Below are 23,258 nucleotides of genomic sequence, written 5' to 3'. Positions count from 1 at the left end.
AAACTAAACGCAGTCACGCTCGGCGATGCCTTCCCCATACCTCGCATCGACGACACCTTCGACAGTCTCGCAGGAGCGCGGTATTTTTCCACCCTCGATCTGGCGTCCGGTTACTGGCAGGTGGAGATGACGGAGGAGGATCGGCCAAAAACAGCATTCACCACCCCGATGGGCCTGTTTGAGTTTCGAGTGTTGCCGTTCGGACTCACTAACGCGCCCGCGACGTTCCAGCGGTTGATGGAGTTGGTGATGCGGGGCTTGCAGTGGGAACAGTGCCTGATTTACTTGGACGATGTGATAGTGTTCAGTAGATCTTTGTCTGAGCATTGGTCCAGGCTTCGAGAGGTGTTCCAGCGGCTGCGAGCGGCTCATCTCAAGCTCAAGCCACGTAAGTGTTACATCGCACAACGCGAGGTGGGGTACCTCGGGCATCGCGTCAGCGAGGCAGGCGTGCGCACCGATCCGGAGAAGGTACGCGCCGTAGTGGAGTGGCCACGGCCAAGGAATCTGACGGAGATCAGATCATTTTTGGGGCTCGCCACCTATTATCGTCGATTTGTAAAGGGATTCAGCGAGATTGCACGCCCCCTCACCCAACTCACCTCCCCTAAGCACCCCTACCAGTGGACGGGGGCCTGCCAGACGGCCTTCACCACTCTCAAAGACCACCTCACCCACGCCCCCACCCTCGCTTTCCCCGATTTTACCACCGATTTTATTTTGGACACCGACGCCTGCAGCAGCGGGCTGGGCGCGGTGTTGTCACAGGTACAGGATGGGACGGAACGAGTCATCGCGTACGCCAGCCGGACCTTGAGTGGGGCCGAGCTGAACTATTGCGTGACCCGCCAAGAGTTGTACGCCGTGATTTTCGCATGCAAACAGTTCCGGCCGTATTTGTACGGCAGGAGATGTCGCGTACGCACTGACCATTATGCTCTGCAGTTTCTTCTTACATTCAAGGAGCCGCGGGGGCAGATGGCCCGGTGGTTGGCGCAGTTGCAGGAGTACAACCTGCAAATCGAGTATCGGGCTGGCCGGACGCATGCAAACGCGGACGCCTTATCGAGGCGACCCACGGTGTACGCCGAGACGAGGGCGGAGGAGGCCTGCCCGTGTTTCACGGCGGGACGCTGCCGGCAGGCAACGGACCCCCGAGAGGCCGCGGCCACTGACCCCCCCCCAGCGAGGGAGAGTGCAGTGTGCGCCACAGAAACCCTCACAGGTGGCACTGAGGATCCCGTCGACCGCCCGGCAAGCGCGGGACCCGCGGCTCGGGACCCGATCGGACGGATCCAGGAGGACGTCGGCTGCGCCTTCCCGGGCCTAAACGACGAGCAGCTGAGACAGACCCAGCAGCGAGATCCGGATCTGGCGGCAGTGGAGGCGGCACTGCGGGAGGAAAAGAGCGCCCTACCAGGACCCTGGAGCGGTTTGTATGCCCGGTTGTGTGTGCGGAACGGAGTGGTACGGGAGTTAACCGAGGCCGGCCAGCCGGGGGGCATCTGTGTTCCTGCCCAGGTGCGACCCCAGCTGCTACGGCTGGTGCATGACCACCCACTCGGGGGCCATGATGGGGAACGGCGCACCCGGGAGACCCTGCGTCGCCAGTATCTCTGGCCCAAATTGGCACAAGATGTGGCCGCCTGGGTGCAGGGCTGCCGGGCCTGTCAGCAGTGTGGGCAAAAGCCGGCGAGGTACCAGGTACCCCTGAGGCCGTTCCGAGTCAGTCGGACGAATCAGTTGGTCGGAATCGACCTGCAGGGGCCCTTTCCACGATCCCACCGGGGCAACCGATATATTCTCGTAGCGGTGGAATACTTCACCCGCTACCCCGTGGCGGTGGCTATCCCAGATAAAACAGCCCTTGTAGTGGCCCGGGCCTTCGTGGAAAACTATGTACTTAAGTGCGGGATCCCCGAACGAGTCATTACCGACCAGGGTAGTGAATTCGAGGCCGAATTATTTCAGGCGCTGTGCCGAGAGTTCGGGATCCAGAAGGACCGAACCACGGCGTATCACCCCCAGGCGAACGGGATGGTAGAGAGGATGAACCAGACTCTGGCCGGGAAGCTTAAACGCATGGCGGCCGCGAATCAACAGGACTGGGACGAACACCTTCCCTATGCCCTGTTCGCCTACACCACCGCCGTTCACACCTCTACAGGACAGACCCCGTTCCTAATGATGTTTGGTCGCGAGTCTCGCCTGCCCGCAGATCTGCTGTTCGGTGTTCCTCCGCCGCAACGGGAGGAAGGGAGCCACCCCGTGGAGCACTTGCTGGAGACCCTGCGAGGGGCCAGGGGCCGAGCCTGCCCGCACGGAGAGGCCGCGCACCAGCGGCAAGAGCAGGGCGCCCGACCCCGTATGGAGCCCCCCTTCTACACTGCGGGCTCCGAGGTGTGGCTGTACACTCCCCGCGTCGGTGCCGGACAGGTGGGGAAGCTGACCACCTACTGGCGAGGACCCTGGATTGTGAGACGGCAGATCTCACCATGGACGGTGCTGATTCAGGGAGGAGAGAGGGGCCGGGAGATGGTGGTCAACATCCGCCGACTGAAGCCGTGGCGAGCAGCCCCCGAGGGGGGGAGCCCCGCCGTCCAAGTACCCCGAAACCCCGGGGTCCCCCCACCCCCCGTGCCCGGGGGCCTCGCGCAGTACATGGGCCCCACGGAGCCCCGGGCTCCGAGGGGCCCCGGGCGGGGCCGGGGGCGACGAGGACGGCGACCCTTAAACCCCACCGCCTCTGAGTTTGTTCCCCAGCCCGCAGGTGCCAGAGGCCGAGGGGAGCCGTTGGAATGGAGGAGGAGACCACCGCCGGAGCCCCAGGAGACGGAGCCGCCACCCCCGAGGCCAGCCACAAGGGCCGGGCGAATCCCGCGGACCCCGCGGCGATACCTCGTGGGGGCAACCCAGGCGAGGTGCTCCAGTCAACCCGGGACGGGGACTGGCACCCCGGGGGGCTATGTGGTGCCACAACGACGGGGCCGCTCTGCCGAACCAGGGAGCCGCCCGGCTTCCCCCACCGCACTGCCCCCCATCACCCGCCCCACATAAGCACACACCCGCACGCACCCCCCCCCCCCCATAGAGCTGGAAGGGAAGGTCACCTGATCGACCGGTTTTTATCCGAGAGACCCTTATCGGGATTAATTCTCACGGTTTCCGGCGATCAGGGAATTGGATGACCTCCCCGTGCTACGTGGCACCGCGGCGCTGCGGCCGGCCTTAATATGGTAGGTCGTGGCGTGGGGCATTCGGCCACCGCGGTTGAGGCGCATTTCCCCCCACACACACTCCCACGGGTCGACGGGGCGAGCAGGGGAGGCACGGGACAGCATGAATAGCGGGGTCACAGGGGCTGTTGCGCATAGTCATGGAGGGTTGGGATAATTGCGCTTGAGCGCGCAAGCCCCATTGGTAGGAAGGGTAAGGGAGTAATTAGGATTTACGCCTTGCACGCAGCACACTGATTAGCATATCAACAGCGCCTGGGGACTGCGGTGCGCGGGCTTGGGGTGCACGAGCCCATTGTTCAGCGCAGCATCCCCTTTGGGAGGTAGGGAGGATAAATAGAGGAGCGCAGAGGGGAAATCGCTCTCTTACTCCAGCGCCAGGCGACCAGACGCAGCTCGAGCCAGCGACCCGGACGTCCGTGCGACGCACCGAGGCACGCGGTTAACAGAAGGATCAGCGGACCGCCGTGGACACTTAACAGTGAGTAAGAAGGGGAATTAGAATCATAGCCGATAAATAGGGAATAGGTACAGGTTTAGTGGAATAGGCCAGCCTCGTCGACTCACTGATTCAACATCAATTCGCAGGTGGCATATAATAAATCATTAATAGCGAAGCGTGGTCTCGCGTGATCTTGTCGTGCAGTGTGAGCGTGTGGGTGCGCTGTGTGCACAGTGGTTCGCCACGGGAGTGAGCGCTGCGCGGAGCTGAGCGCGCGGGTTGCGTGTGGGAACGCGTGTGGTACTGTGTGTGCGTAAGCTCGCGGCGTGCGTAATCGGCGTACCCCAGGTGCGCGATTGTAACGTGAGCGGCCAGCGCGGCGCAGAGAAGCGCAAGAGTGAGTGCCGTACAGAGCTGTGTGTGTGGGTGTGCGCGTACGTAATTAACCATGCCTGCTACGCGGACCCGCGGTGGAGTGGAATCCTCGGGCGACGGCTCCCACCCCATGGGTGAGGAACTTAGCAGCGGTTCGCTTAGCAGCGGGGGGGCGATTGATGATGCTAGCCCGGCCGTTAGCATTATCGAGGGAGGGATCTCGGGGGCTAACGACCCCCACAGTTGGACTCGGCTGGCTGCATTTAATCGTTGAAAATGAGCTTCACTAAAGCGGATTTGTTTTGGTGGGTAGCTTGTCAGGACCCAACTATGCTACACTGGGCTACATTGGATCAGTAGGGGACACCCACCAGATGGGGTCGGCGTTGACGCCGTCGTCGAACCACAGCAGGTACAGGCAGATGGGTCCCACGATGCAGGCGTGGGCAGTGGACACCACCCTGCAACAGCACAGGCAGGTGGAAACAACTCTCAACCACAAGAACAACGACAAGCGGTGAAGGCAAGTGTCATTTCATGCCTCCAATCCAGCACAACTACGTGGAGAGAGAAAGTCGAAGACCATTCAGAGCGAAGATGGGTCATCTGTGGACGTCCGTGTGGCTGCAGGTAAACGGGGTGGACGCCACGAACGAAAGGTGTGGTTAGATGATGTGAAATAGTGCACTGGTGGGTCCAGCAGAAGTGATGGACATAGTGTAGAAGCGACCGGAGAAAGCCCACTCTGAAAGTGGCTACCAAAGCCTCCAGTTATCAAGATAACTGAGGGAAAAAAATTACAGTGAAGGCAAATATAGCAGTGCTTCGAGAGGCAAGGGTTGCTAGATCACACATATCAGTGAACGTTCCAAACCCACTGGGGTGTGAAGGTGGCCAGGAGATGGCAGTAAGCAGACATTCAGTTGCACGCACGACTGAATGTGTTCTTTGGTTTCCACCCATGCAACAAAAAAACGCCCTTTAATTTCACACATAGGCTTTCGCAACCAATGTGATGATTAATAATGAAAATTTTCGTCTGGATATGTCAATTAGAGCTTTGCAACTGCCACCACCCACCACAGCCGAACAAATCAAGTTGTCACCCGGACAAACGTGGCAATTGATTGTTTTTCAGAGAACCGGTTTGTTGAAAGTGCAATACAATTTTGAAAATTATACACGACGTTTAGCTGGATTACATCCAGCATCATCAGGTATTAACTACACAATCTAACCCGAGATAAAACAACTAATTTGAATCAGTTTACTCTTTAAAAAAATAATTGGCCAAACATACCAATTTAAGCACGATCCTCCTGCTCCGGCTTTCCGTCATAACCTATTACCATTGTTGCTATTACAATGACAACAACAAGAGGCAATGGACCCTGGCAATCTGTCAACTCATCGTCCGTCTGGTTATAAATAAAGGAAGTGCACGGGGCCGGTGACCAAACCCCGGTTTGTGCTCCACACCGCACCGCATCCAACGGACGTCATAAATGTTTAACCGGGCCGACCGTTAAGTGAATTGGCCACAGCAGCGAGGTCACTCAAGCCCTCGCCCGACCGCCTCAAGGGCAAAGAGGAGTATGGCCTGCACGAGGCCTGCACGAGGCAAGCTGCTTCTGGACGGCCCTTGTTTGCCTAGCGGCGGTTTGAGTCATTCTCTCCCTGTGCGCAGTTGTGGGTTTTCTCTGGGCACTTCCAAACAATGTCATTTTCACGCTAAACACCAATAAGAAGCAACATGTGTATGTAACGTAAATTCTAAAATATCCGAAATCATCGGGACGGGTCACCCGGATAAAGAAAAACATCGTTAATGCAAATCATGGAAAAGACTGTACAACGTATTTAATATTTTACCCATGTACACAGCGGGTGAAGGTGTGGAATGTGCGCCACCTTGTTTTATTGTTCCTAAAGTAATCGGTCATGAGTCAAGAGTGAAGAGCAGCTAATAATAGAAGCAGCATGGGCGTAAAAGGTGTGAATGAGCGTGGAATACTGTAACATTTTCGATTGCTATTTTCCTTTAATCATCAAGCATGGTTATTCCACAACCAGGATAGTCTGCCCACGGATAATGGAGATTTAACTACGTGTAACATATTTAAAATCAATGAAGTCCCTTTCTACATTTGGGAATTCTTCTACCTTTCTGGATGTCCTGATGAAACTGTGGATGTTTCTCCCTTATACTGCACTCCCACACTCAGCGGGTCCCAGGACTTCTCTCAACTCGATCGCCGCCGCTCAGTGAGACACCACTGGGACTTCATCCCCCACCCTGGCCATCTCAGAATCTAACCTCCTCTCGCTCTTCATGTTCAGGCACGAGACATTGTTTTTTCTCTTCTCCTCCAGATACAACCGACTTGGTTGTTCTTCTCGACCGATCACTCCACTGGCACAGAGCTGTCCATGGAAATGGTTACCTCCCCAAGCTGGTACGAGCAGGTAGACACTGACACTTTGGTCGTGTGCATAGCATCTCGAGATAAGGCTGTTACGACATACTGAGAGTGGTGGAGTTACGACACATGGTCAGCTGCTCACAAGGGGTCTTATGATTAACCTCACAGCCCACTCTCCCCAACCCCGGCGGTTCAATGAATTGTCCTGATTCAAGGTCATAATTCTATTCGAAGAATCGTAAAACTTATTTGTTTTTTTTACAATCGGGGTTAATGTAGAGGCCACTAGTGGATGCAGGGATAACACAAAAACATCACAACGTATAAGAATCGAATACATCGACCTTTACACAGGCACGTATCTTGAGCTTAAGAATAAGTGTCAATCAATTAATCATTATGCTCCTACTCTTCCCCCGCACCTCATTTCCACGGTCACTCCGATGAAAGCTTAACCCAGGCTAGGCTGGAACCAGGCTCTCCGTGTCCACGATGGATCATTTGGACCATCAATGGTCTAAAAGAGCTGCACAAGAATCCATGGCTTCGTGGTTAAGGTCAGCGCTCACTCTTTACGCCCGGACAAGTTCCAGAATCGGTGGAGAGTTAGCCAGGGCAGATAAGACACTCGTGCACTGACTGCACTTGCCTCGCTCAGCCATGCAGCACCGTTCCCTTCAATGCACACGGCGAGAAGTTAAATGTGCAGATTTAAACAGAATGTTGCCTAAATTACCTTAGATGAAGATGCAAACCACATAACTTATTTGTGTTCTCTCATTTATTTCGTTATCAGGGGTAGAGTGATGGCATAGTGGTTTGCACATTCAATAATAAACTCCCCCAGCACTCAGTAATGTGTAACCACTAAACTGCAGTACATGTACGTTTTTGAAAGAAGAAAGCTCTTCCTCACTGACCAAATTTCTTGGGTTTCAAGACCATTTTTGTAGAGTAGTATAATGTAACAGGGCAGTTCAAATGTACGGCTCTAGTTTATGCCTACCGCATATGATCATGAAAGATTGTACAGTATTTAGTCGGAACTATTCATGACTTCAAATCTAACATTGCATTTCAACTCGAGAAAATATATTTTAGTCACATGGTGTCAACATTTCTGGGTAAGACCAGGCTGCAATGGGCGGGGCATGTGTTGAGGATGGAGGAGGGCAGGTTATCGAGACTGGCATTGGTGTGGCACCCAGAGGCCGGTGAAAAAAGGGGAAGACCTAAAGGTGGTGGTAATGAGACTAATAAAGTACACTAATGAACACGTCAATTAAAAACCAAGGGGAAAAGCTGAATTGAGACAGTGGTGATGAAGTGAGGAGAGAGTCACTGTTCGGCTCTGCTGCGGCCCTGGCGCCAGGTAATATGGATCGCGGACGGGACGTGGGAGCCCTCACCTCGAGTGCCACTCGATCTGCGCCTGCCTCGACATCTTGGCGACGTCGACGCAGAAGGGGCGACTCAGCAGGGCGCTGCCCCAGTGGAAGAGCACCTGGAAGAGCACGAAGCTCGCAGCTGCGATGAAGCAGCTCACGGCCGTCTGGCCCTCCGACACGCGACTCACAATGCCGGACATCTTCCCTCTTCCCCTCTCTCTTGTTCGCTGTGATGCTCTCACTCCGAAGCTCTCCCCCACACTCTCCTTACAATGCTGACGTCCTGTTCCCTGCAAAATGAGACAACAAAGCAGAAGAAAATGTGGAGATCTGTGAAGCAATACATTATAATACTAAATCAATTACAGACCTTTGTAAATTCACTGCTGGTTGAAGGCCTCCAATTGCTGTCTCCGTTATGGTAGATGAAGCAGGGTGGTCAGAACTTCTCCAAATATAACCCTCCACTCATAAATCAGAGCAGTGTGCTAACCACTGTGAAATATTTATCCAGGAAAGCCTTATAAAGGTTTTTCAGAAAGATTCTGCATTCGGATGTTTGGCCAATTCCTTTTTCACGAGTAGTTTGCGTGTGGGAGTAAACGGGAGTGCCCAAAGAAAACCCGTGCACACGAGGGCACTGTATTGTGCAATGGTGCACACAAACGGGTCTACGAACTCATTCACATTGATGCCATCTCCTGGCCACCTGACAGTCCAGCGGGCTGGCGGTTTCACAAATCGATCTGACCCACCGACCCCTGCCTCAAGAGCTCTGGATTGGGGATGTGTGACCATGCCTTACATTGCTGGGTTATCTCGGGTCCCCCCCCCCCCATTTCCACGGTATGGTGAAATATCAACAAAGGATTGGCCAAACGACCCAAGCAGAACCCTCCTCTGTGCTTGGTTAAGCAAATTTGAAAACAAATATTGCAAGTTTGCCGTTTCAAGCAAGCATGAGCAGCACTCGTCTGCACGGCCAGGCCTGAACCAGTGGCAGGAACAGGAAGATACAATGGGCAACCATTGTTGACTCCCACATTTTAGTGGTGCTCATTTTATAGACCAGGAAGTAACAACAGTGATGATGGATTTCTGAATGGAATCATGGTAGCGATATGACAATAGATTAAAAAGATTAGCATCCCATTATGTACATGAATTTATATAGAATGTAAGAATCACTTTGGTTCAAGATTACATTCTTGTCTATCTTTTCTTGGAATGTTTTCCTGATTGGTGTTTATTTGTTTGTTTTGTTTACGCCATCAGCTACAATGTATCGTTATCAGATGATCGATTCTTACATACACTATTGAACGAAAGCATCACGAGCATAATGATTAATTTTAAGCGCAATTCCGTATATCAAACCCCATTTTCCCCATTGACTTTCATTATATGACTGGAGATACATTCCTATGGAGAAAACAAATTCAGCCCCAAGAAATAAGGACGTTGATCAACCAAGATTCAACCAGGTGAAGTGATAACTGTTGTGCTGGCCGACTCTCTGAGTTGCATAACATTTCTAAGTTTGCCAAGTTTGATATTTTTTCTATCACCTTGTTCCCTCTGTAGGTTTCACCCCCACCCTCTCGCCCGTTACGGCAGCCCCTCCCCTCCCTCCCCTCCTCGGATTAGCCAGGTATGCGAGCTTTGCGATCTTACATTTACTTGCAAATTCCATCCCTAGCCCTGCCCACTTACCCTTGGGTTATACCCATCACAAACGTCTATAACCTTTGGTTGCAGTCGCTCTCTCGCTACATATCTTCCTGCCTCAGCAGTCCGCCTGCTGTATTGTTTCACCTGAAGACGATTGCTTGTGTTGCGATCGAAACGTCGTGATCTATTAGTTATTTTTCTATCTACGTGACTTTACCGAAAGAACCAAAGAGTATGAATTCCTGCAGTCACGAAAGCTTCAAATCACTACAATTTGATGATAGGATATTAATAACAATAATTCTCAAAATAAGTCTATTAAGTTAGAGATTCTAAATTCCGTAAACGCCAATTTAGCGTAACGTATGTCGACTTCATTCCTTAATATCTAATTTACGTTACATTTAAATTCCGTAAATTTAGTTTCCGTAGATCAAGGAATAACTGTACTTTGACTTTTCTTAATTTAATGTTTGTATTGTTATTTTTATATTTGCTTTCGTGGTTCCCAAGGTCGGCAAGGGGCGTTACAAAAGCAGCTGAGAATAGCTCTCCAAAGGCAAGGGGGACGCCCTCGCCACCGGTGGTGGTGGTCACGTTACACCGCCTGACTCTGCGCCAGGCCTCCAGGCTAAAGTTTATTGACGTGAAACTCAATCTCGGCCGAGCCACACACCACAGCAAGCCTGGGACACCACGATCCTTAGCTTTAAAAAGGAATGAGGCGGCCACAATGGAAGTTGATTCTGATCGCCGGAGCCAAAACCTCCGATTGGCACGGTTGGCTACGTACAGTGTGAAAAAAGTTAAACATACAAACAGAACTACTCCGATACCTTGCATTCAAGTCATAGGTCTGCGTGTCTCTCTCAGGGGGACAGGTCAGAGGCACAGAGCTAGCACTGCCGAGATCTTGCGTTCCAGTCCTGGGACTGGTCGTCTTTCTCAGTGGGTACATAAATAGTTGGGTCAGAGGCACCGCCGACATCCTGGGTTCAAGTCCTCAGTCTGGGTGTGTTTTTCTCAGTGGGTTCATAACAGCTGCCCGATAGAGGCACCGAGACAACACCACCAGCAAAATCCTGGGTTTCAGCCCTGTAAATGGGTTATTTTATCTCATCAGAATTGATATGTTCAAGCCAGCGCCAATGAAATTGGGAGTTCGAGCCCTGGGTGCATTTTTTTTATAATCAGTGGGTGAATAATGGTAATTTCAGGCCTGAGCCTGCAAAGATGAGAACCTGATTTCGAGTCTTAGCGCTGGGCATCTTCTCTGTGCCCGGACACACGTGTGCCCATGGGTAAACACGTGCTGCTATACATATGGCGTGCCTCTTTTATAAGGACATTACAAAGATGGTATTAGTTTTTGAACTATGCTAATACAGTGGCTGTATTGGCCGATTCAACTGGTGAATGTATTTAATTAACTGTAAAAGATTTGTAGAGGAGAAATGGTTCAGTGTGAGCTTAGCTTTGCAGTTCAAGAAAAACAACCCTAAAAGCAATCTCTTTGGCAGCTCTTAACCGAGGCTTCTGTCCCATGCGAGGAAAACAATTATTTTGGAGCTTCATTACATTACCCCGGTGACATCACCAAATCACTCTCATTCATCCCAATGTCACTAAACTGATATTATGGCATACATGACTAGCCTTAAAAGTAATTTTCTACAAATATTTAAATTTTTGGTGAGGACAGCCAGGGGACATGGTACACAGGTGTATAGCTACTACAGAATAACTGTTTCTTGCTTTCTTCATTCCTTTAAGCCAATTTTCTCAACCCACAAGGTTCAGGTTTTCTGTGATTACCAACAATTTAGGGTTAATTTGAAGACTTTATTTTCAAATAACTTTTGAAATAAAATGAAGTGGACAAACGAGGGTAGACTCGAGCACATACTGTCTTTACCGTATTTGTTTTTGAACATTACATATGGTCTGCAATCAGTTCCTTACCGAGTGATCATCTAAAATACCCCTCTCTGCTCTGATACCACGAGGTGTACCATATTGGAGGCATGGTATAAATATTCCATGACGATGAACCATCGGGTGCATGCCGTGCACAGTCACTTGATTTGCATATGCACAGAAAATGTTGGTAATCACGAAGAAGGCAGAGACCGCGGTTAGGTGATGAGGGCTGGAGTTGGGAGACTGCTCTCATTCATAATCAACGTTTTTGGGTTTAGATCGCGTTATTTATAAATGTGTCGTAACCCTCCACCACCCGACACGGCCAATCAGTAAAAAAGTGTCACGTTGACAAAAGACAAATAGTTCACTGCTTTAGCCCACCGGTGTGTTGAAGCGTGAAACCACAACATTTATAATTTGAGTACGACGTTTCGCTGGTAATTGCATCCAGCATCATCGGGCAATTCGCCAGCGAAACGTCGTACTCAAATTGTAAATGTTGTCGTTTAACGCTTCAACACACCGTAGGGCTAAAGCAGTTAACTATTTGTCTTTTGTCAACGTGACACTTTTTTACTGATTGGCCGTGTCGGGTGGTGGAGGGTTACGACACATTTATAAATAACGCGATCTAAACCCAAAAACGTTGATTATGAATAATATTGATCGCGAAAGCCTCCGTGTTAAACAGACTGCTCTCAGCCTGCTCTAAGCTGGCTGGTTGCCTGAAATTCCCATGCACATAAAGAGGAAATCACGGATTTTACAGACGTCTCAAGTCTCACACGATCAGAGTGCATCTCACGCTCTCACAGTGGCACTGCCAATTCTTACGTAATGTGAGAATCTGCACTCACCCTGCGATCACATCCTCCTCCACCCTTCGACCAACTCGCTCCTCCAGTCACTGATTAAGCTCACGCCACCAGCTGGATAATCTCACGTATCACCAATCCTAATCTATAAAACTTGCGAGTTCTGCTCGTAACCGACCCATCTGTGTTGCCAGTGATGGGATCTCGATATAATCGCCGATTGTTAAGAGTCGATTTCTTTACATCACAGACAAACATCTTCTACACGCGTGCCAGCCATTCACAAATCCAACTATTCACACACCGTTGCTCTCGGATTTTCAGATTATACCACGTGTTGTTTGGCATGGTGGCCAAATAACCCACAGTACAACCTGAAAACGCACCTCCCAGGGCTGTACAGCACAACTGCAAAACCATACACAGTAGTGTATCCACGATATTTTACCACTGTGGTGTAATATGTGGGGTCACGAGTAATTACGCCAACGGATGTGATGTGTCCACCAACACGTCCACTGCGGGGACAGTGATGAAATCAGCTCATGTGCACATTTCAAGTTTAATTTGTTTAAACAAGTGAGCAAGACTTCAAGAGACCAGGAGAGCATTTGCAGAAGTGACCTTAGTTGACTTTTAAGCATGTGCTAGGTTGATTATTACTCGGGTTGTTTTTGTTAAACCGTGAACGGCATAACAACTTAAAAACAGTATCCAGTGTGCCGATATATAAACAGGTTAACTTTTTAAACTGAGAAATGCAGGCAGCTACCCTTGTGTAATGGTTACCGCACTAAACTTCACCGGTTCAACTGCATCTCCTTGCGTGGCAGTGGAAACAATGGGGCAGAATTTCTTAAATCTCACCTCCCACCCCCTGCTTCTGTCCACCCAACAGTACAAATGAATACGCAACTAACCAACATGCCTGGTTAGTGTGACAGAGGAGACCAAATACCCTCAAGCTCTCCCTCTGGTGGAGGCCCTTCCTGCAGTAGCAGCCCTGCACCTTTACCTTGTGTAATAAAAGGACTCGAACACTTCTTTCTGTCTTCGTGTCTTTATTCAGGTTCACGTCTTTACCCACACGGCACTCTGTTATAACTCCTGTATTTGTAGCCCCCGGCTATTCACTGCTATTATAGCTTCCTCACCCCTCTGACTCTCTGCTTCATCTACTGTAACCTCCTCCCTGCAGACTTGCTGCTACCCCTATGTGCAGACCCTCTGGCTGTCACTGTATGCAGACCCGCTGCCCACTCTCTCTGTGCAGCCCCGCTGCTGACTGCAGCCTCCTCGCTGCTTCGGGTCGGTCACCGCTGGCCAACGGTGCCGATCCTCGCTCCCCCCGTGTTCGTGGCGATCTCGCCACACCCCGCTTCGCCCTTCGTGGCCTTCCTCTGTTCCTGGTTCCCCGTCACTCCCCTTGCTCTTCCGGTTCCCCTCCTTCTATACTCAACCCCTCTCCCCCCACGTGACCTAACTCCTCCCCCCCTGACGGCACCTCAGAAGGGCCGTTTACAACCGCATTACATCACCCTCCCCCCTAAAGAAAATCCAGCCGACCTCGGCTGAATTGCAACCTGAAAAGCAATGCGGGTGTAAAGGGCCAACACGCAAAAAGACACGAAGCATTGAAGAACATTATAACAATAACACAACACAACACAATCTAACGAAACGTGAGGGATTTCGAGCGAGTACGGGTAGCCGGGCCGTCCCGGACGGTCGGCGGCCCACCCGCCGAGCGGGAACGTGGAAGGGTTTTAGGGGCGACGGGCGCAAGTTCTTCCGTCGCCATTAGAGGCCCGCCACTGTCCCGCTCGCGTCCAGAAACATCCCGTACTCGCGTCCGCGGAGGGATAGGAAGAGCTGCAGGTCCCGTGGGTTCTGCGGCTCCGGTCGGCGTCCCACAAGCGGAAGGTCCTCCTCCCTGCGCTGTCACGGCCGGCTTGTCTGTGAAGGGTACGACAGGCGCTCTCGCAAGGTCAGCAGACACAGGCAAGGGCGAGTCGGCAGCAACAGACCCCGGCAAGGCAACTTGGGGAGATGACGCATCCGGCCGTGGGGCAATGTATGGCTTCAACCGGGACGTGTGCACGAACCAACGCCGTGCACCAACCTGAACACGCGCCGACTGTGGGTTGGGAACCTCAATGAGGCGGACCGGACCCTGCCAAGGTCGATGTAATTTAGGAGATGTACCTGGCCGCACCTGTGGGCAATGAAGCCAGGCCAGGTCCCCCTTTTTCCAGGGACACTCCCCCTTTGAACGTCGGGCACACCGCTCATTCCTGGCCTGAGCCTTGGCAGTAGCCATGCGGGCATTTTCCCTCGCCTCAGCGACACGCCGAACGTTGTCCTTAATATACTCAGGAAGAGGCTTAACAGGCCCCCTCGCACCGGTTCCCAACTGGTCATGAATCGGCGGCACGTTCTCACGGCCGTACATAAGGAAAAACGGCGAGTATCCAGTAGCCGCGTGCGGCGTCATGCGATACGCCGAAAGCACCCCAGGGATATGCAAATCCCAATCAGATTGGTTTTCCCCGACTGTATGGCACAGCATGGCGGACAGAGTCCGATTCAACCGTTCCACCATACCATCCGTTTGCGGGTGGTAGGGGGACGTCCGTATCTTTTTAGTTCCAAGAGCCGCACACACCTCCCCCAACAATTTAGACGAAAAGTTACGTCCCTGATCCGTAAGGAGCCTCTCCGGAGCCCCTTTGTCCATTACATACCCAAATAGAAAGGCGTCCGTGATAGACGCCGCTGACTGGTCAGGCAAGGGCCAGGCCATCGGCCAGCGAGAGAGGTACTCCACCCCCACCAGTGAATACTTATTCCCTTTAGCTGATGGCGGAAAGGGTCCCAAAATATCTAACGCCACCAACTCATTAACCCGAGATACTTTAATCGATTGTATCGGCGGAACATATGGATGTTTAGGCGGCTTACGGCGGGCACAATCGGGACACGCGCGAACGTGACCGACGACATCCGTCGTCATGCCGTGCCAATAATAGTCTCGTTGCAGCGTCAATAGGGTTTTCTGCACCCCCAGGTGTAAAAGTGTGTCACAGTGCAAAGATCGAATCAACTCATAGCGCAATGACGCAGGCACAACGAGACGCCAGTGTTCCTGTATCCCTTCCCTCCACATCAGTAACCCATCTCGGAGAGCAGTTTCCGAATTACCACCCGCACCGACTTCCTTACCCGCCTTCTCCGTTCGTTTCCGTAACGACACCAAAGAATCGTCCAACATTTGCTCCCGAATCCACACAGACCTTGGAAGACGCAAAATCCCGTCAGCCGGTCCCCCTTCAACCGGTCCCGGTGTAAGCGGAGGTTCGAGAACATCCACTGCCCGCGCGACAGGTTGAGGGGGGGGCTGAGCCGGTCCACACCTATGCGTCCCCGACGCACACGCACAAGGGGATTGTTGCGGCAACCTGGACAGTGCGTCCGCGTTAGCGTGACGCACACCCTTCCGATGGTGAATTTGGAAGGAGAATTCTTGCAACGTGTCCAGCCATCTCGCCAATTGTCCGGATGGCTGGTCCATCTTAAGAGCGTACTGCAAGGCCGCATGGTCCGTTCGGACAATAAACGACCGACCGTACAGATACGGTCGAAATTGGCGGAGAAAATACACAATAGCCAAAAGTTCCCTGCGAGTGACGCAGTAACGAGTTTCCGCGGGAGACAAAACCCGACTCCCGTACGCCACCACACGCTCAACACCACCTTTTGACTGGGACAACACCGCCCCAATCCCGGTGTCACTCGCATCAGTATCCAGAATGAAGGGATGTTCAAAATCCGGATAATCCAACGTCGGCGCAGTAGCCAGTAGGTCGCGCAGGCTCCGAAACGCCGCCTCCTCCGGCGGTCCCCACACAAATTTGTGCCCCTTCCCAGTAAGGAGATGCAAAGGCCTGGCGATAGTAGCGAAATTCGGAACAAACCTCCGGTAATATGAGGCGAACCCCAAAAACCGACGCACATCACCCACCGTGGCGGGGGTTGCCCAATCCCGGACACACGCAGTTTTCTCTGGATCCGTGGCCACCCCGTCCGCACTAACAATATGTCCCAAGTATCGAACGGAACGTTGCAGTAGATGACATTTCTTAGGCTTGAATTTCAAATTAGCAGAACGCATTCTGGCAAAAACGGCCTCCAACCGCAATAAATGCTCATCAAATGTGCGGCTGAAGACAATAATATCATCTAAATAAATGAGACATGTCTCCCACTGCAACCCCGTCAATACCAACTCCATCAATCTCTGAAAGGTGGCAGGGGCTGCATTCAACCCCATCGGCAGACAGTTAAATTGGAACAACCCCTGCGGCGTACGGAACGCTGTCTTTTCCCGCGAGGGCTCGTCAAGGGGAAGCTGCCAGAAGCCCGAAGAGAGATCTAGCGTTGAAAAAAACTTAGCCCCTGACAAGGCGTCGAGAGAATCGTCCATACGCGGCAGGGGATACGCATCTGCCACCGACACTTTATTTAACTTCCGAAAATCCACACAAAATCGTAATTTACCATCTTTCTTTTTAACCAACACGACAGGCGCACCCCACGGGCTATTAGACGGAGATATAATATCCGCTTTCAACATGTCTTCCACTGCCCCTCGAACGTGCTCACGCTCAGCTGGACTCATCCGACGCGAGTTCAAGCGGATAGGGGCCGCGTCCCCCGTTTCGATGTGATGAGAGAGCAGCGAGGTGCGTCCCAAGTCCAAATCGTCCGAGCTAAACACATCGGAATAGCTCGCTAATAATTTATGAATCGCACAACGCTGCTCAGCGGAAAGGGCCGAATTTTCCGCACATAATTCGGCGATCCAACGATCGTCCACCCCTCCGTCGTGTGAAACACCACCCACCAGCCCCCCGTCCGGAATGTCACTCTGAGCCGTAAACGCCGTAGTGGCGTGTGCCACAACGGTACCAGCCGGCACACACACGCTTTCAGAAGTCGCATTTAACACCTGCAAAAACGGGCGCTGATCCGGACGGACAATGGTTTGCGCCCCCACCAGTGCCAATCCGCCCGTAACAGCGGCGGACGGCGACAGCAAAATTCCACAAGCACTCTGCCGACCCGGAACCGGCTTCCGGTATCGTAGGGGAATGAGCATCTGCGAGCCAGGTGGAATATCAACTGAAACTTCCGATAACGCCTGCACCTGGGCAACCGGAGCCGGTCGCCCCCAGGTGGACTGTAAAAACGCCAATTTGCGGCCCCCTGGCAGTTCAATGCAATTTTCATTGATTCTAATTAAAATGGGCATCTTAGCCAAAAAATCCGTGCCCAACAAGCAAGGAACCGCCAGGGACCTCGAAATTAACACAACGCCCGAGGCCGAGACCCCCCCGATAGAAATATTAGCGTCCACCTGTCCCACGATGCCCATACTACCCCCGTTCGCAGCGATGCAGGAAGCGTAAGCCGGCCTCACGGCCCCCGGTGGGATGTTCAAAAGATGGAATATGACATCCGAAATAATGGTCGCGGACGCCCCGGAATCCACCAAAATACGCACGTCCACCCCTTGGATCGACCCCGGTACAGTGGACGAACCTGTAGCGGCCGCGACAACCCGCCGAGCCAACTTACGCCACTGCGTTATCGAGCGACAAGGCGCAGATACTGGCCTCCCATATTTTAGAACATCCGCGTCGCACAACAACGGCGATGAGTGAGGTGTCAGGCCTTGCCGGGTGTCTGGTGCGCACCGACTTGCCTGTGCCGGAGGGTCTTTCTTTGGGACGTCCGCGATCGAGGCCTCCTGCTGGGGCGGCCCCGGAACCCGGGCCCAGCAGTCCCTGGCATAGTGGCCCCGACGGCCGCAGCGGAAACAGTCGACGTCGGGTCGGCGCGCAGCAGGCACCCCGTCCCGACGTGGCCGCGCCGGCGGCGGAGCCCGCGGCCCCGGCTCGCTTCGAGCCGGCCACGGAGTGGAGGCGGCCGACAGCTCCTTTGGGCCGGTCGCATCCGGCACGTACACGGCCTTTGTAGGGTCCCACCCTACGGCCCCCCCATCGACGACAGGACCGCCCGTCCACGCCGTGACTTGTTTCCAGCGGCGGAGATTGAACTGGGCGTCCAAACACTTAGCCGCGGTCCGGGACGTGAGTTTCTCGTGACCGCAAGCCGGCATAGGAATGCCCAGATCCCGGGATAACTCCAACATCTTCCCCAAGATGAGAGGTTCCAGCAGGTCAGGCTCCGTCTCCGGGTAAGCGGCCATCGCGAGTTCCAGCACGGCGCCCCTGTACGCTACAGGCGACTCCTCCGGTGCGCGTTGCCGCTGCACGAAGCGGCGATGGGCGTCATCCGGTGGCTCGTACGCGTCCGCCATTTCGTCGAACACTCCACGCAATGTTTTCTTCTTCGCAGCTTTTATAGAGCGAAAAAAACGAACAGACTCATCGTCAAGGAGAGTCGGAAGCACCTCCAGCGCCTCGGCGTCCGTCCACCTTGCCGTTCGTACCGCCGCCAAAAATCGACAAGCGAACGCACTCCAATCGCCCCCGATGGAGAACTCCTTAACAGTTGTAAGGTGACGACTGCGGCTCCTTGGCCTGCTTCCGTCCGTCACCGACTCTTCCGGCGGCAAGTTCAGCAAGGCGTCGCAACGCGGTGTCGCCAAGATGGCGGACGATCTTCGTGGCGGCCCCAAGATGGCGGCTTCCCGCCTTCCGTGGTGCGCCACGCCCAAGATGGCGTCTTCACGCCGCGTGGTCGATGGCGGCGCCATCGAAGACGACCCGGGCTCCTGCCGATCACCACCATCACCTTCCAACGCCGCCCTTGGCGTGACAAGGTCACACAACTCCGTGATGACGGTTTTTAGGGTCGCCAGTTGCTCCGCCATCCGGGTCCATCTTAAATCTTCGTCCTTCAACGCAGATGGGTCGGGCGCAGCGGCAACCTCCTCCACACCCGGGCCCTCACGGATCTCTCCCTCCGCCGAAGTGAAGCCGACCTCAGGAGGAAGATCGTCGTCGTCCGATGATGAAGCCGACGCCGGAGATGGGATATTCTTCTTCCTCAGTTGTTTCGCCATGCCGTTTCACTTCTGACTCCAGTGTAATAAAAGGACTCGAACACTTCTTTCTGTCTTCGTGTCTTTATTCAGGTTCACGTCTTTACCCACACGGCACTCTGTTATAACTCCTGTATTTGTAGCCCCCGGCTATTCACTGCTATTATAGCTTCCTCACCCCTCTGACTCTCTGCTTCATCTACTGTAACCTCCTCCCTGCAGACTTGCTGCTACCCCTATGTGCAGACCCTCTGGCTGTCACTGTATGCAGACCCGCTGCCCACTCTCTCTGTGCAGCCCCGCTGCTGACTGCAGCCTCCTCGCTGCTTCGGGTCGGTCACCGCTGGCCAACGGTGCCGATCCTCGCTCCCCCCGTGTTCGTGGCGATCTCGCCACACCCCGCTTCGCCCTTCGTGGCCTTCCTCTGTTCCTGGTTCCCCGTCACTCCCCTTGCTCTTCCGGTTCCCCTCCTTCTATACTCAACCCCTCTCCCCCCACGTGACCTAACTCCTCCCCCCCTGACGGCACCTCAGAAGGGCCGTTTACAACCGCATTACACTTGTATTTACCCAGACACCATTTACACTTCGGGCTGCCGCCACTGCTTGAACTATCGGCACGTGCTTCCATTTCCAACATTCCAGTGGAATCGTTATCGGTTCGTGACTAGCGATTATGACAATTGTTACCAGTTCACCGGTTATTGACATTTTTGTGAGGCCTTTATCCCGCAGTGGGCCCATCATGGCTATGATGAAGATGTGTGGATTCGGTGTTGTACATGTACAGCCCTTTTTTCAATCCACCGCTGAATGACGGACTCCCCACGGCATGCGAGCCGTGCATGTTATTTTTGTTTACCATTTTTCACCACACTGGGCAGTGCGTGCTGGTGAAAGAAATGGTAGCTAGCATACACGTGGCAGCATAGAATGACAGTGCAACAATGGATTTTGCTGCACTGACCTCGCTTCATCTTGCTTAAATTACAACATCTGACGAGACTGGGGCGCATTTTGAGTGATCGGAGTCGAGGTGTGGGTCGTCTCTGCACTGTTCGCAAAGGACCTCTTGATAGTTACGACGCGATAAGGTTTGCCAGTAATTGGGTTTATACGAGGTAAAGGTGCAGCCCTGCAATTTCATGCTCACACCACTACACTCGGTGACTAGCTCTGTAGAGTTACTCTGACATGTTGGAAGAGGTAGGAATTGTCGTCACTTGACCCCACGACACACGATCTGCCTGTGGCGCACCGATTTATATTGCTGGGTGCACAAGAGCCAAGAGGATTCTAATAAATCTGCCCATTGTCTCGAGTTCCGTGACAGGCGAGCAAACCGGTGACCTCTGGAGTGTGTCATCATGATTAATTAGTAGGCAATGTTTTGTTTCATTCTCTTTAAAAAAATAAAGTATACGTCGCAGATGTCCTGACGGATTTAATTCTCCAAATGTCAGCGGTTAAGATGTCATCACAAACACTGAGAAATCTACAAGTGCCTCACCGATAATGATGATGTGTAATTTTGTGTTGCACACCCTGTTGTTAATAAACTGCTGAAGCCCACCCCCGAGGCTGTGAAGTGTGAAGGATGATTTGACCATACTTCACCGCACTGGTCACGGTTGGTTCGCGAAGGTGCATAGCCTTCTGATACCCAAAACGTCGTCCTAAAACACGTGTCTATACATAAGAGATGAGCAGTGCAATGCGTCCCCTTCATACAAGACCCAATACAAGCAAAGACTGGACCGGTGTCGACATTCAGAGTCTAATCAGGAGTCCGATGTTACAGGCAGGGGACCCCACTCTTTCATTCACGGGGTCCTTACTCGACGCAATATCATCTTATACACAACACAAAATAATCCTGAGCGTCTTCGTGGAAACTATGAGTGGCAACATAGATAAGCAAGCAGACGATATACACACCTCCTTGCTAAACAGCAGCACGGTTTCTGTTAATCCACAGTACCCGTCTCACCACGTCAATAACCAAACAACTTTGTACACAACACCACGGCATTGTTGTTGTTGGTGGTGTTCCATGCACGACCCAGCTCACGTAGCAGCAGCAGGATGGGCATAGGCCAGCTGGTTGCTGTATACAACACGAATCGCGTTGTTTGACCACAAAAGCCACGACGTGAGACCGACAGACCTGGCCTGCGGTGTTGTGGGGGGGGGGGGGCCTCTCAAGTAGCGACCCCCCCCAAGAAGTCCCCGTCGACTCGAGCGTGAAACGACGCCCCCGTGAGCCACCCGTCCCGTGCCAGTGGTCGGGTTTGTTCGTGTTAAGACGACGAGTTTTCAAGTTTAAAGAAGTGAAAGACTGACGTCTCCCCAGCCAGCCAGCCAGCCCCCCTTGCTTCAGTTCAAGTTCATTTATTAGGTGTAGCCCTGTGAGCCATTCGGCTCTTGAATCGGGTGCAACCGCAACAAACAAAAAACATGAACAAAAAACATCTTAAAGTGAATATGTGACTGAATGCAAACAGAAAATCCAAGAAAAGACAGCAAAATATTGCAGAAAAAACACCGTACACCAACGCTGTGTGCAACAATTCCAGTGGGATGCAAGTCAAACAACAACCACAAGACAACTTAGATTAAGGCCATCAGTCTAACTCTGTACTACAACAAACAAACATGGCCAAACCAAAAAACTTTTCGAAAATCACCAAAATAAAGCCATGAAAGCAATGAAACAGTGGCCGTAGGAACTGTGACCGAATTTTCACAATAAACGACGTTTGAATAAGAACTCAGAGATTCCTTCTTTGACTATGTGGGGGGGGGGGGGGGGGCCTTCGGCCATGGGGGTTGAGGCTCCACGTGGGTGGACGTGGAGGGGAGAGGGCCCAGCAGCAGCTCCATCAGACACCACCACCACCACGACGACGAACATTCAATCGCTTCTGTGCCACAGAGTGACCACTCACGGCCCCCCTCCTCCTCCTCTATACAGCAGCAGCTCCATCAGACACCACCACCACCACCACGAACATTCAATCGCTTCTGTGCCACAGAGTTACCATCACGCCCCCCCCCCTCCTCCTCTATACAGCAGCAGCTCCATCAGACACCACCACCACGAACATTCAATCGCTTCTGTGCCACAGAGTGACCACTCACGCCCCCCCCCCCTCCTCCTCTATACAGCAGCAGCTCCATCAGACACCACCACCACCACGAACATTCAATCGCTTCTGTGCCACAGAGTTACCACTCACGCCCCCCCCCCCCCCTCCTCCTCTATACAGCAGCAGCTCCATCAGACACCACCACCACGAACATTCAATCGCTTCTGTGCCACAGAGTGACCACTCACGGCCCCCCCCCCTCCTCCTCCTCCTCTATACAGCAGCAGCTCCATCAGACACCACCACCACCACGAACATTCAATCGCTTCTGTGCCACAGAGTGACCACTCACGGCCCCCCCCCCCTCCTCCTCCTCCTCTATACAGCAGCAGCTCCATCAGACACCACCACCACCACGAACATTCAATCGCTTCTGTGCCACAGAGTTACCACTCACGCCCCCCCCTCCTCCTCTATACAGCAGCAGCTCCATCAGACACCACCACCACCACGAACATTCAATCGCTTCTGTGCCACAGAGTTACCACTCACGCCCCCCCTCCTCCTCTATACAGCAGCAGCTCCATCAGACACCACCACCACCACGAACATTCAATCGCTTCTGTGCCACAGAGTTACCACTCACGCCCCCCCCCCCCCCGTCTATACAGCAGCTGACGACGAAGACGAAGATGGTCGTCGTCGTCACAATCGATGTTGTTATCAATGGCGTTGCTGGCACACTTGTTGCAACAAAACCTAATTACTGAATACAATTTACGGGATAAATCACAATCATCGCTTCCATCGTCATGAACCTCGTCATGT

The 23,258-nt window shown here is 52.9% G+C and overlaps 1 protein-coding gene across 1 annotated transcript in view; it reads right to left on the bottom strand.

The window, feature by feature from the left end:
• The window catches only part of LOC133346533 (TLC domain-containing protein 4-B-like), a 38,757-nt gene that overhangs the window by 14,619 nt on the left and 880 nt on the right, over nt 1-23,258 (bottom strand). Inside the window, exons 2-3 of the mRNA XM_061558179.1 lie at nt 7,886-8,154; nt 4,425-4,514 (exon numbers count right to left, since the gene is read on the bottom strand). Of these exons, the coding sequence (XP_061414163.1) occupies nt 4,425-4,514; nt 7,886-8,064 (269 nt within the window). The 5' untranslated portion in view covers nt 8,065-8,154. The remainder of the gene's footprint in view (nt 1-4,424; nt 4,515-7,885; nt 8,155-23,258) is intronic.

This window comes from Lethenteron reissneri, chromosome 24 (genome assembly GCF_015708825.2).
Source record: "Lethenteron reissneri isolate LAM-NWPU_2019-01 chromosome 24, ASM1570882v1, whole genome shotgun sequence".
Classification (NCBI taxonomy): Eukaryota; Metazoa; Chordata; class Hyperoartia; order Petromyzontiformes; family Petromyzontidae; genus Lethenteron; species Lethenteron reissneri.
This window is presented reverse-complemented; position numbering and strand designations above follow the sequence as displayed.